Source organism: Cyprinodon tularosa, unplaced genomic scaffold (assembly GCF_016077235.1).
Source record: "Cyprinodon tularosa strain WSP-4 unplaced genomic scaffold, ASM1607723v1 ctg561, whole genome shotgun sequence".
Taxonomy (NCBI): Eukaryota; Metazoa; Chordata; class Actinopteri; order Cyprinodontiformes; family Cyprinodontidae; genus Cyprinodon; species Cyprinodon tularosa.
The window spans coordinates 87,800-102,426 of record NW_024039298.1 but is presented as its reverse complement, the minus strand read 5'-3'; the positions used below and the strand labels follow the sequence as shown (position 1 = coordinate 102,426).

At 40.0% G+C, this 14,627-nt stretch overlaps 1 protein-coding gene across 1 annotated transcript; it reads right to left on the bottom strand.

The window, feature by feature from the left end:
• Window positions 1–6,428: 6,428 nt before the first annotated feature.
• Window positions 6,429–14,414, bottom strand: LOC119796928 (sialic acid-binding Ig-like lectin 12). The gene is made up of 8 exons (XM_038305705.1): window positions 14,371–14,414; window positions 14,015–14,120; window positions 13,441–13,821; window positions 12,626–12,928; window positions 12,295–12,549; window positions 8,937–9,018; window positions 8,825–8,855; window positions 6,429–6,984 (listed from the first exon to the last, which is right to left on the bottom strand). Exons 2-8 carry the CDS (start codon window positions 14,097–14,099, stop codon window positions 6,934–6,936), a joined length of 1,188 nt encoding a protein of 395 aa, XP_038161633.1. The 5' UTR covers window positions 14,100–14,120; window positions 14,371–14,414; the 3' UTR covers window positions 6,429–6,933.
• Between the last annotated feature and the right edge of the window lie 213 nt (window positions 14,415–14,627).

Genomic DNA, 14,627 nt, shown 5'->3' with positions numbered 1-14,627 from the left:
GCGAAGAGGTCGCCAACTTTCTGCAGAGTCAATCACTACAGACCTCCAAACTTCATGTGGCCTTCAGATTAGCTCAAGAACAGTGCGCAGAGAGCTTCATGGAATGGGTTTCCATGGTCGAGCAGCTGCATCCAAGCCATACATCACCAAGTGCAATGCAAAGCGTCGGATGCGGTGGTGTAAAGCACGCCGCCACTGGACTCTAGAGCAGTGGAGACGCGTTCTCTGGAGTGACGAATCGCGCTTCTCCATCTGGCAATCTGATGGACGGGTCTGGGTTTGGCGGTTGCCAGGAGAACGGTACTTGTCTGACTGCATTGTGCCAAGTGTAAAGTTTGGTGGAGGGGGGATTATGGTGTGGGGTTGTTTTTCAGGAGCTGGGCTTGGCCCCTTAGTTCCAGTGAAAGGAACTCTGAATGCTTCAGCATACCAAGACATTTTGGACAATTCCATGCTCCCAACTTTGTGGGAACAGTTTGGAGCTGGCCCCTTCCTCTTCCAACATGACTGTGCACCAGTGCACAAAGCAAGGTCCATAAAGACATGGATGACAGAGTCTGGTGTGGATGAACTTGACTGGCCTGCACAGAGTCCTGACCTCAACCCGATAGAACACCTTTGGGATGAATTAGAGCGGAGACTGAGAGCCAGGCCTTCTCGTCCAACATCAGTGTGCGACCTCACAAATGCGCTTCTGGAAGAATGGTCAAAAATTCCCATAAACACACTCCTAAACCTTGTGGACAGCCTTCCCAGAAGAGTTGAAGCTGTTCTAGCTGCAAAGGGTGGACCGACGTCATATTGAACCCTATGGATTAGGAACGGGATGTCACTTAAGCTCATATGTGAGTCAAGGCAGGTGAGCAAATACTTTTGGCAATATAGTGTATTTAAAAAACATTTACTCCAAATATTTCCACTGCCAGCATATACATACAATCTGAAGCAAAACACATTATGTGTCTTTTCTTCCTCTTACAGATGTTTTAATGAATAAAAATGATGTAGCATGAAAACTGCATTCTGCTGTCTTTTTTTCCCACTACAGATACAAGCATTAAATCCTTCCTATGCAGGAAATTAGGATGATTAACTTTTTTACTGATGTTAGCACTGGTACACATTGGTAAACAGAAATAACTTGAATCTGATGGAAAAAAAAATCTATGAAATGTTAGAATGAAAGTTAGACATTTTTTTCTACCATTTTTTAATGGATTGATTAAAAAAATGAATTGGTGAAACAGGCTTGGACAAAAATTATAGTATCCCAAGAAAATAAAACAATTACGTGACCAAAAGGACATGGTAAATCAAGTTAAATCAACTTTTAGGTAATGAGACAACATTGTTGGTTTGATGATTAGCTTTCACTTACGATTCATAAGCAATTAAACTTGTGCCTCCTGCACCTTAGCGCCGGGTGTTTTCTGAACGACCCTGGTGTTACGCTTGTAACAGGTATAAGATGCATTAACTCCAAAAATTATTTCAGATTAAAAATTTTAATTAAAAAGCATTCAGATTTGTTTCTACTGTATTCCATGCAACCCAATCATCATCCACCATGACCTTACAAGTGAGAAGTACTTTGACCTGAAGTACATAATTTTTACTGAGTGAAAAGAAATAAAAAACTAAAAAAATGATTATTTGCGCACAAACGGTACAACGACTGCACAACTACAGGCACCACAAGCATTGAGGGACTTGGAATCCAGGGCTGTTGACCCCCTCAATCTGGGGTCTGCAGTCAGCGATTTCTCTTTGGCCAGCCAGACTCATTCATTACTCATGCAGGTTAATCATCTCGTTATCTGAAGAAATCAATAACTGTTTTCTCGTTACAACAAGATAATTATCTTGTTATCTCTTGAAAACAATTAATTGGTTAACCATGATCACAAGATAGTTATGTCATTATCTTGAGAAGTAAAAGGGAAAAAAATGTTTAGTACGACCGCTCTCGGCTTCCGTACCTTGGGAACCCCACATGAAATACCGAGTTTTTCCAAACTGTGATGACCCATTTTAAAGGGGTCATAGAATGCAAAACCGAGTTTACATTTTCATAGATGAATAGCGATAGCTCAGTTGGTGAAATGGCCATACAGAGAAGTTCAAACCCCATCGACACCTCCTGTCTCTGCACATCTCACAATTCTAAACTTCCACTATAAAACAACTAAATCCAAACAAAGCACCAAATTGATGTCAATTTGTGGACATTGCCTTATTTGGTTCTGGCCTGTACTTTTGTCACGTGCCGAAATTGACATACAGACCTGCCCACTGATTTACTGGCTCAAGGGAGGGGGGTGTGAAGTGTCGACTGCTGGGCCGCTGACTGGACCAAACCTTAGCAGAGAGCCATGAGCCGTCCGTCCTCAGCCGGAGTAGTGGGCTGGGGGCTGGTAATAGACATTCCAAGTCTCCTGGGAGTGTCCTTGATAAAGACAGTTGTTCACAGATGTGTCATAAAGGGGACAGATGAACCCAGTTTTCAAGGTGAGACAGCCAGTAGAAAAGTTCAAAATGTTCATTAAAATAAAAACAGAATAGGACAGTACAAAGGCGCAGGGCTGAGGAGCTAAAGGCTCATGGCGACTGCAGGAGGGGGGCGGGGCACTGCCCAATCTCACACACTCTGGTTGTGGGAGAAACAGGTAAGTGACCACGATCATCTGACAGGAGATGATTATCAGAGTGAGTCACTTACCTGGTTTAACAGAACAGTCCAATCCCTGAAAGAGGACCAATCAGGCCGCTGGACTGCCAACTGACGTGGTACGCATCACCCAGGGTGTCCCCACTGCTGTAGCCCCGGAGGACTTGCAGGAAGCTGATCAAAGCAGGCAGGAACAGTTCATGAAACCCAGATGACCTCTGGTTCTGACCCAGACAGGATCAGAGTTATCCGGGCTTACAGGAATCCTCAGAGCGCTCAGGGAGGTTCAGAATCCAGAATCAGATGGAGTCCAGAAGCATGACCAGGCGGACACGCACAGATACAGAACAGGCTCAGGCTCTTGGATTCATAACCTTCCTCTGGGATTGGACTGAACCAGGTCAGTGACTATTACTCTTAGTCATTGCCAGCCTTTAATTTTGAGTCACTGACCTGAGTTTCCGTTCCGTTAATCCACTCCAGCTTACGAGCTGCCGCACGCTTTCTGTTAAACTAAAGACTTGTGTAAAATCATCCAAATCTGTCTGCTTGAATATTGGGTACAAGGTTTCCAGTTCCTGACAGATGAAGCAGACCATCGGCGTCGCCAGACCCCATTTACTGGGGCACGTGCCCCAGTATAAATGAGCTGTGCCCCAGTATAAATCTCATGAATATTTGCAACAGTGATACATTTTTTTAATGCATCAATTTAGATAATTCCAACGGGAGGAGACGTATATTTCTACTCAAATGCGCAGCAAGTGTGTTGTTAACTCCAAATTGAGGATGTATTAGCGCCCCCACGTCAGCGCTTGTCACTGCATGAACTGCAGGTAAACTAACGCGCTGCTCTCAGCTGTTTTGGATGGGACACTGTGCGGCCACGACGCATTTTTAGTTCTGGTAACGTTTCTTACCTGTCAATTTTATTATTTTCCCAGTGAAACCACATGATTTATAGGCTACTAACTGAAAATTACTGCATTGGTTTGTAGATGGATATCAGGAAATTCCTCACACGAAGCAGAGACAGGGAAGCAGTAAAACAAGATGAGAGAGGGAGGTAAGGTCCCGTGATGAATTAGTGATTTAAGCTAACTAGTTACATTAGCAACGTTATAAGCAATATGATAGATATTTGCATAATAATAAATTTACGTTTTTTAATGTTTGCTGTAGAGAATGAGAATGAAGGTGCTGGAGTAGGAAAGGGAGGAGGAGGCGAGACTGACAGGCAAGAGACAGGTGAAGGACAGGAGATACAGGACCATGAAGGTGATGAGGGAGCAACAACCAGCTTCCACAAACAAGAAGGGGACATTAGTGACTTAGGGGGAAAGCATGATGGTCCTAAACAAGTGAAGTTGTCCCACCATCCCCAGCACAAATTTGGAGTAAAAAAAACGTTAATTTAATTCAAAATGGTTTGAAAGCTTTTCCTGGTTGAAAAGAAAGCCTTGTCATCAAGGATATGCAGTGTGTTTTCAACTTGCTTGATAACACCATGTTCCCCACACTAATGCAGGTCATCTAGACCTCCCTCACAATCACAATTAACAGATGGAGTTGTGAAAGGTCATTCAGTGTGTTGAGAAGGCTCCACACTTGGCTGAGGTGCACAATGGGACAAGATAGGCTCCATCATCTTGCTATTTTATCAGTTGAAAAGGAAGAACTTTCTAAGCTGAGTCACAGTCTAGTGATTGACCGCTTTGCAAAAATGAAAAATAGGAGGTACACTTTAATGCTCAAAAAATAAAAGAAAAACTTAGTTTGGGTTGAGTTAATCTTTCCCCTGAACTAAAACTCTGAAACCTAGGAATTAATGATTACTTCAGAATGTGTATAAGGAAACTTTTTATTTGTCAAAGTTGGTGATGTCTTATTTTTTATAGCTGCAATGTTGAAAATGTTCATGTTTGTTAAAACAAATATGCTCTTACACTCATTAATATCTCAACTGGTAATTTTGGTAGGAATGTATCAGGGTGGGGCAGTGTGCTTGTCTGTATTTATGTATGGAAGGAGGGGCATATGCACTAGGGGGCCAGTGCCCCAGTAAAGCTTTGTGCCTAGCAACGCCCCTGAAGCAGACTGATGAAGTATTGTCAATATATCTTTTATCTTCTTTTTCTTTCTCTCTTTTTAAATTTTTTTTTTTGTAATGTCCACATACCATGAATTATTCCCTTCGTACACCATAATAAAACTATTTACACCATAAATCAAGCAGAGCACTATGGCACAAATGCTCCACTTTTGAGAATAAAATCTGTTGGTCTCATTCTGGCATTAAGACAATTCCTACTGCCACTGCCACCAACCTCTTTCACCTTTAACCTCTTTAAAGTTCACCTATAACCCATTTATAGGTTTTTTTAAGCAAGCCTAAGGCGGGGTAAGACAGAGTCAAGACCAAGATCAGCATGTCTTTCTTGTTAGAATAAAATGAGGGATCAAAAGTCCTCAAATTAATCTGATACTCCACATTCCCATAAAAACTACAAGATTTTAATTACTACAGCATTTTTTTGTGGCGCAGTGTTTAGCGTACACACCCATGTATGGAGGCCTTAGTGCTCAATGTGGGTGACCTGGATTCGAATCTGGCCTGTGATTCTTTGCTGCATGTCTCCTCTCTCATGCCCCCTTTCCTGTCAGCCTACTGTCCATAAAAATGAACCATTAGTGCCTTCAACAAAAAAGAAAAGAGATTAAATACTAGGAGCTGAATTAAATGAAACTTTCTCTATTCAGTACTTACTACTGAAAACCTCATTTTTTAAATAAAATATTTAATTAAATTGTATTTAAAAATGTACACATTTAATTCACTTTTTTTCATTCCCTTCCCAAAGGACTTAAAGTTAGTCTCAGATCCCCTTACAAACTGAACTGTTAATGACGTAAATTCTTTTAGCAGGTATGACTATGATTTATAGGTTAGGGAGATTTTAAAAAATCATGAAAAATTAGACTTCAGGTCTAATTTAAATTTTATTTTCTTCCAAATAGAAATGCTTTAATTTGAATTAATTAAACGTTTGGCACTTATGGGTTTCTGCAGAGCATGCGGTCGTGTTTTTTGTATTTGCTAGTTGTTTTTTTTAAATGTTTTTAGCAGTTTTGGATCTACAGCAAAATCTTTTTATTTGTTCACCTCCAGTCTGATACTGTAGACCAGAGGTCAGGGATTAGCGAACCGGGGGCCGGATCCGGACCCACCTGCTGGCTAATCTGGACCCAACCTGATTTAAAACATTTATAAATTTCCGAATGTTGTCCGACGACTTTGTTTAACTTTACGTGCACCGCTTCTTCTTTTAATTTTCAGTTTTTAGGAATTAAATAAGCACTAGGCTGACAAACTAGACTGGTTGAAATAATATTTATCTCACCAATGAGTCAATGCAGTCAGTTGTTTTTCCTTAGATAGAAAACTTTGAATGAATTTGACTGGATTATCTGATTGAATTGTCTCTGTGATGTGCCTTCAGATGTGTTCTGAATTGGTGCTATATAAATAAAGTGAATTGAATTTATCTGTATTAAAACATTTACTCATCCCAGTGTCCTGCATTTATGGGAAGGATTTAATGCTTGTATCTTGTGTGAACAACAAAAGACAACAGATTGCAGTTTTCACAAGACATCAGATTTATTCATTTAAACATCTGGAAGGGAAAGAAAAGACAGAATGTTTTCTTGCCTCACATTTTATCTATATGCTGGAAGTGGAAATATGTGGAGCAAATTTTTAGAATCTGTTACAAATAGCATACAAGTATTAATGTTGCATTAATAAACAAAAAAAATATTTAAATTTTCAAAAACACAGTTAAGGGAAAGAAAATTAGCATTCATTTTGTCTTACTTCTAAAACCTCTTTCTTAGCATTTATAGACCTAATTTTTTAACTCACTGATGCACCAAAGCATTGTTTATTCAAAGAACAAAACATTTAAACAGAGAAACAAGCTTCAAGAATAAATAAGAAATTTCTTTATTGCACGATATATGGTGATAAGTAATTTGGTGGTAAGTAATTTCCCTCTGGGATTATGAAAGTATGTCTAATTCTGATTCTGCTAAAACAATGATGACCGGTTTCTAATGTAATCGGAAATGAATTATTGGCCTCAGCAGATAATATGCAGCCTCTTAACATTCTGAAAGTAAACAACTGGACAATAAGATAGAATCATGAATAGAAATAAGAAACTGAAGGAGGCTCGATGTTCCTGGTCACCTTCGGGCTCACATCATGGTTTGGTCTCTGTGACAGTGTTGACATAGATTTGGTCTTCTTTTTCCTTTGGAGATAAAATAAAAAAAAATGGGTTCTGTTAATTTATTTGAGAGCAAAGTAATTCTGAAAGAAATACAAAGACTTTTTCACTTTAATTTTATTCGAACTGGATACGATACTGCAATTGTTCATTGCTTCATAACTTATGAAGTTGTAGTTTGTAAGTGTTGAGTTTGGTTTAAATGTCTCTTCAACATATTGTATGATGAAGCATCTTTGGAGGCATAGTGGACTTAGGGAGACTCAGGAATAAACCCAAACAGCTGGTGATCTATTCCAGGCCCAACAGACCAGTGACAGCTGTTTGTGTGTGTGTGTGTGTGTGTGTGCGTGCATGTGTGAGCGTGTAGGTGCGGTGGTGGTGGGGGTATTGGGCAGTATAAGGTAAGCCAGCTAGGGAAGGTGCCAACAGACCCTCTCAATTTCAAAAGATGAAGTATGACGTCTGGAAACTGCCATTTCAATGCTTATCATTCTACCTCTTTGACTCAGTATTTGAAATATTGATGGGTTTTTGCTAGGATGCTAATGTGAAATGGACGCCGACATAGCGGCAATGTTGAATAAGTGTAAAATTATGAACGTGTGTCTTGCCTAACACTATTGCCTTATCCCGTAGCTCACAGAAAACTCTACGCCACTCTATGAAGTGTGCACATGGACGAAGTTGAGTTACAAGAGGAAGTGTGCAGGTCAAAAGGTTGTGCAGGTTACAAGAGTATTAAATACGGAGATGTTCTGGCATTTTTCTGTCCAGGTACACCGGGTCCTTGGAGGACGCAGCCGCAGAAATAGAACACACCCTTTAACTAGTCAAAACAGGCGTCAGCTCATAAACAAGCATCCACATTCTGTGGCACGGACTCGGAACTGCTTCAAAAACGAAGGTTCTGCCAATGGAAAAGAGGAGGCACTCCATGTTTTCAGGGGGCCAAACTTTCTCAACAAACCTTTTTTGTCTAAGGCTTAAAAATGGCTTTGTTGCAACTCCTACAGTGCTTAGAAAATGAAATCTATCAATAAAATACCAAAATTTAAAAAATCTGTTAAAAACAAATTCTATAGAGTTGTGTTTAATCCATTCACCCAAAAGTTGAAAATCACGTTTTAATACATACATTGATGAACAATACACGCGCAGCTTTGTTTTTGAAACACATAAATATAAAGAACATAACCGTGGATGTCTGGGGGACATGATTCGCCTCCATGTTCTGAATGCTGGCGTACCATAAAGAATAAATTATGAACAGTTTAGTTTGTGTCTTCAAGTCGACTGACCATAGGAAGACGTTACTTGGATATAACCTAAAGGAATATCTTCAGAACGGCTTCAAATGACACAAAACTCATATGGGTGAGTAGAACATGATGTAATAACGTAAAATCAAGGGCCCAATTTAAAAAAAACGGCGTTCCCCTTTAAGTAGAGAACAACATTCGTTCAGTTTGGTATGTAGACAATTTCCTGATTCACAGATTTTATATATATAGTTTATTTTATGTAGACAGGGAAAATATGTAACTATGAATGATAAACAATTTAAATTACATGCAGTTCAATAAGGAATCTGCAAGAGGCAGTATTTTGTCAGTTGGGTAATGAACTTGAACACCCAGTCAAGTGTTTCACTTCGGCTCAGAGGGCAGTAATGGCTGATGCTAACTGTGTGACCACCATAACTGCTGTTGAGAATATATTTTAATGTGAAATCTGACTTAAACAGGAAATTCAAAATTCCCTTAATGTAAACTTTGGTGAAAGTTTTTAATGTAGCCAGAATAGTTATGTTTTTCACAATCTGACTCTGTTAGCATACAGGCGATGGGCAGTGTTGGCTTACCTTCTTTGGTTTGTTAGAGAATCTGAACCAGCTGAAAGAAAAATAATTTTTATTTAAACACCACAACATAACTGAAGCTGCAAAGTAAAAAATTAATAAAGGATCATCTCACCACTCAAAGATGACAACCGTACTGCAGAGCAGCATAATTCCCAAGATCTTCAGTATAATATGGAGTCCAAAGACTGGATCATCTGTAACCAGTGATGGGACTAACGGCGTTGAAACTAACGGCGTTACTAACGCCGTTACCTTGTTTTAGTAACGAGTAATCTAACTAATTACTTTGACTGTAACTATAACGCAGTTACCATTGCAGACACCCCGTTACTGCGCGTTACTCAGGTCGCACAATTAACCTTTTTTCATGATAGGACTCGTGCGCAGCTGCGTGAAGCTGACACCCCACCCACGTCAAAAAACTCTGCAAATAGACTGAATGGTTAGTGCAACGTTAGTGCAGATTTGTGCAGAAAAAAATATTGTTTGTGCTACTTTTGTTTAAGAGATATTAAAGATTTATTTTAGGTCATCCAGAGGTGCGCGCCTTGTCATGAGAGAGGGGAGGATGAGAATCCGTCTGTCAGTTGAATAGGTTGGTGTTTCTGCTGGTGGGTGTTAACGTACAGCACACACAGAGAGATGGAGAGTGATGATGACTCCAGCAGCAAAACAGCGTTTTCCACATGGAAATACCGTAGAGCTGCGTTTCCCCATCACATAACGGTTTCCTCTGCATCTCCACACAGCGCAGGCGGCAAGAGTCACCGCGCAAGCGACATGAAACGCGCATGCTCGCTAAAGGCGCGCAACAGTCGCTCTGTGCTCGCGCCACAGGAGAACTATGGAGAGCGTGAACGATCAAATGAACCTGACAACAGCCAGAAATGATAGCCTATATGGAGAAAGGGAGAAATCTGGATGGATGGATGGATGGATGGATGGATGGATGGATGGATGGATGGATGGATGGATGGATGGATGGATGGATGGATACTCTGCCTTCTCAACCTACTGTATTTTTTATTTTAAACATTATTTGATGGCCTTTGTGGCAGGGATGGAGATCCATATTTTATGTCACACACAGAGTATACATCTAGATAGATAGATAGATAGATGTTGCAGTATCTATAACAACCCAAACACACAGGATTTCAGAATTAGACATCCCCAGTTATTAATTTCATATACTCACCGGATCTGAATGTCCTGTTATAAAACTTTACATCGCGTTCCCCCCTGATGTCATTTACGTTGAGTTGCAATAAATGCTTAACTCTCTGCAGGTTCTTGTCTTTGTCGTCCGCTCTATTCAGCTGGCTTTGGAAACACACGGTGAGAAGGTGGGGGCTGGGTGGTGAGGTTTACGGGGGCGAGAAACGCAAAAGTAACGCAATAGTTACTTTTACTAGTAACTAGTTACTTTTATTGTGGAGTAACTCAGTTAGTAACTCAGTTACTTTTTGGGAGAAGTAACTAGTAACTATAACTAATTACTTTTTCAAAGTAACGTGCCCAACACTGTCTGTAACAATACAGCCCGCTTAGCTTTCCTGCTACGAATATAGATAATTATAAAGTTTTATTTCTGCTATTTTGATAACTTTTTTTAAAAGAGCAATGAGTGAGAAATGTATTGTGAAAATCAACTTCTCCATAAACATCACTCACTGCTTTCAAAAGTAACAATACAGCACCATAGTGCGTGACCAATTTTTTCCTTCTTGGTTCCTGAGGCACTTACATGAAAGGTTCCTGGGTTGCCAAAACAGAGGGCAGTATTCTGTATTTTATGTTTGTATAAGAGCCGGAGCGTCCAAACATGGAAGTCAGGAAAAGAAGCAGAACAGAAATAATCTCAACAATACATAAGAAGGCTCTGCATCCTTAGAAAGTATTTAAAGGCTGTTTCCTGTAGCTGAATGGTCTCCACTAAATAGCTGTGTCACATTATTCTTTCTCTTAATTTGACAACCTGCATGCCGCTCTTGCAGGGAGATGACAGTGGGGGAAGCTCTTTTCTGTGTTGTTCTAATTTGAATCTCAACGTTCCAATCTCATGATCTTGTGCTTTGATGACTGGCCTGATGACTAATTTCATTCACCTACCTATCTCCGCCCACTTTCTCTTTACCATTCATCTAATCCATCTTCTATTTAACCCGCCTTCTACCAGTCATCAGAGCCAATATATTTGAGACTGTGGAGTTCTCTAGCGTTCCTGTGTGTTTCTGATTGCCTAATCAGAAACACATAGCTCCCAGATCCCAAGGACCTATGAGCCTGCCTGTCCTTATTCGATCTGTTTGCCTTGACCCGTCTTCGGACTACTGCTGGATTTGGACTTTTACTGAACCTGGAATTGTTTCCTGATACCATCCTTTCAGTACCTATTCGGATCTTTGATCTTCTGGCTCTGACTTCTGAGCACCTCCTCGACACCGGCTTTGGCTTCACCCTACAGATTATGGGCCTTCAGCAGCTGGGACTCTCTGGGCGGCTCCCACTGCGTGTTGCTGGCAGCTGACCAGCTGCAACCAACCTCGTCCTTCTGCCACGGGCTGAACTTTAAGACCAGAGATTCCTGCCTTAAAAGTCCTCAGTGTTCACTGCAGATCCTACTCTTCTGAGCTTGACAGCCAAGGTATCATTATTACTGATTGATCCCTTAGAAAGTTTTTTAGAACCACATAATTAAAATTCATTTGTCGAAACACAAAGAAAAACATTCTATCAATGTAAAAAACAACAACATGAACCAAGGAGTTAGTTAAAGGCACACTATGCAACATTTTTCAGTTAATGAATGTGTTCCATAACGTTTTGGATGATTAAATGAGTCATTTCAGGTTGAACAAAGGTATTCTCGGCCGCCCTGGTGGTCTGTGGGGGAAATACCGCACTTGCAATTGCAGGAGCCCTTGGCCCGCACCCACAGGCTCAGAAGTCTCGCGAGAGTCGGTCTTGCTTTATGGCGAGAACTGCTACACGCCCCTAGTTAAAAGCATGCTCGTTGCTAGCACAGTGGCGATCTTTGTGCAGTTATCATGGCGGAACCAGCGTGAAAACAGCGAAAGCCCATGTCGGAGCAGGCAAGAAAGAGGAAAAGGGCTCCGGACAGAGAGAGGAGTCGTACACGGGTGAACATCGGGCAAGCTTTTTCCGAATGGCGAGAGCTAAAATAAAAAGGCTGCAAGGCTGACGCGGACCTCGCGTTTCTGCTGATGCGATTGTAAGTAACATTGGAATGATTTCTCTCTCTCTGTGTGCATGTTCATGCTTTCACTGTGTTAGTCATTCGTTGCGTTCGCCTGTCTGCTAAGCTCAAAACAACCGCGCCTGGCTTGACGGAGAAACCAGGAAAGCAGCTGTGCATATTTACGACAGTGCACTTTTACTTTCGCCCTCTGGGGGGAGCCTCGCTGGAAAATCAACATCGGTTGCATAGTATACCTTTAACAACTCACCTTTTACAAGAAGAAAGATGACTGATCTCTGATTCCCCAGATCATTTGTAGCCTCACAGTAATACTCTTCTCCCTCAGTAACATTGAAGCTGTAAACCTGCCCCACAGATAAATTAATGGCTCCATGTTTGCTGTTCCAGAACCAGGTGAAGCTGGCAGGAGGCTTGGCTCTGCTGGAGCAGCTCAGCTCCACCCAGCTACCTGCTGACACCAAACCTGATGGACTGATGGATGCTGAGGTGTCTTTAGGAGCATCTGAGGAAAATGGGACACACATTAACTTTATTGATCAGAAACAGCTGAACCATGATGTGCTGACAGGATCACTAACATGAAACACTGAGAGTCACTTCTGTCTCTGCTGTCTTGCTTCCTCCATTCACAGGATATCTGGCAGAACAGCTGATGTTGTATCCATCATGTGTGTCTGACAGAGTGATGGTCTCCTGGATTTTAGTTGTAAAGGTTCCATCTGTGTTTTTCTCTGTTTGTCTCTCAGAGTCTTGTTGGAGATTCCAGGTGAGTTCAGGAGGTGAGTGTGGACAGGGAGTCACAGCTGAGCAGCTTATAGTGACAGACTGATGCTCCTTCAGATCACCAACAGGGATATTAATGCTGGGAGTCCAAGGAGAATCTGGGAATTTGCAGTAAACAGATGGTTCAGAAATCAAAGTCAACATTCAAAATAAAGTCTCAACATTTTGGTGTGTCAAATAAAAATATATCTATGTACTATTCAGTGAAATGTTTTCATATTATGTTTATATAAACAGTTTCAAATTTTAACACTTATTTTCTTGAAGATAAGAAAGAAAGAAAATATTTAGTACAATTGGTGATTTAATACAAAAAAGACAAAATACTTTTCTGACATCGTTAAGCATTTTTTGTTTTGGTGATAGAAACTACGCCAGAAATGAAAAATAGATGATATTTTGTACATTTTGTAATATTCATATTATTAATTTGCTGGTAAAAATATTTTAAAAAATCATTGCATTCTCCAGATGCCTCAAAAATGTTTCTTGTGAAATCTTTCAAAGCTTCTAAAGTCTTTAGGGAGATTTTGTTTTTTTATTATAAATTTTAAATATTCATAATTGAAATAACCTTTTTTATAATAATATGTTCAGAAAACTCTTGTACCTTTAACTGTTATATCGAGAGGATCATCACAAGCTGATGCTTTGAACGGCTCGTTCTCAATCCTGAAGAAGTATCTGTCTGTATAACTGGTCTTTACATCAGGAAACAGAGTGGTGCAGTTTTTTTCTCTCAGGTTTCCATCAATATTCAGTGAATAGGTGTTAACTGACCCACTGCTGTTGAAAATAACGATATTTGGATCCGCCCAAAAATTGATAGCACCTTTCATCCAAACTCCATAGATAGTTCTGCTGCTGTTATAGCTGGTATGCTCTGTATCATAGATACATGGGATTTCCAAACAAGATCCACTCAGAGCTTCAATCTTCTTTGGTGTAGTGATTCTGAGGGCTGGGTTTTTACCACAACCAGCCAAAGTACCTGTAAAAACAAACAAATGAGGAACATGATGTGAAGCAAAATCTGCCAGCAGATAAACTTCATGATCCATGAACAATTCAGCTACAACATGTTACATGTTTAGCCTTTAAATTATGTCAGCATCTAATATTTCAGAGAATAAATGTTTTAAGTTTTGTTTGTATATAAATGAAAGAAAGTGAACAAAGCTCACCTGGAAGAAAGAAGACACTCAGTAACATGTTTACTTTCAGCATGTTCTCAGACAGAGCTGCCATCAGATTTAGACGATCCTTCATTTCATATACTGGAAAAAATTTCTGAAAAAAAAAAAAGTTCCTTCTTTAAACAAAGTTACAATTGGATACAGCTTTAGTGTCTTTGGCCGTTACTTCGAGTTACATATTCTAATCTTTTCAGTCATTTTGCACTTTTCCAGAGGTAGTAAAACTGAAATTGCAGGTAAAATGATCACAATAATTTACACTTAAATCGCAAACTTATAACGTATAACTAACCGTTTTACCCTAAAGGTCACAATAAATGTACAATGAATAAACAACATCTTACCTAATGGAACTGTTTCATGGAGTGTATCAGTTGGTGAGGTGAAGATCTAAAGAGCAACTTCTCTGTTTCTCTGTTTTAAAACCAGTATTGTGTGGAAGCAGAGATGGGAAGTAACGAAGTACAAATACTTCGTTACTGTACTCAAGTAGATTTTTCTGATATTTTTACTTTACTTTACTACTTATTTTTATTGCGACTTTTTACTTCTACTCCTTACATTTTTACACAAATATCTGTACTTTCTACTCCTTACATTT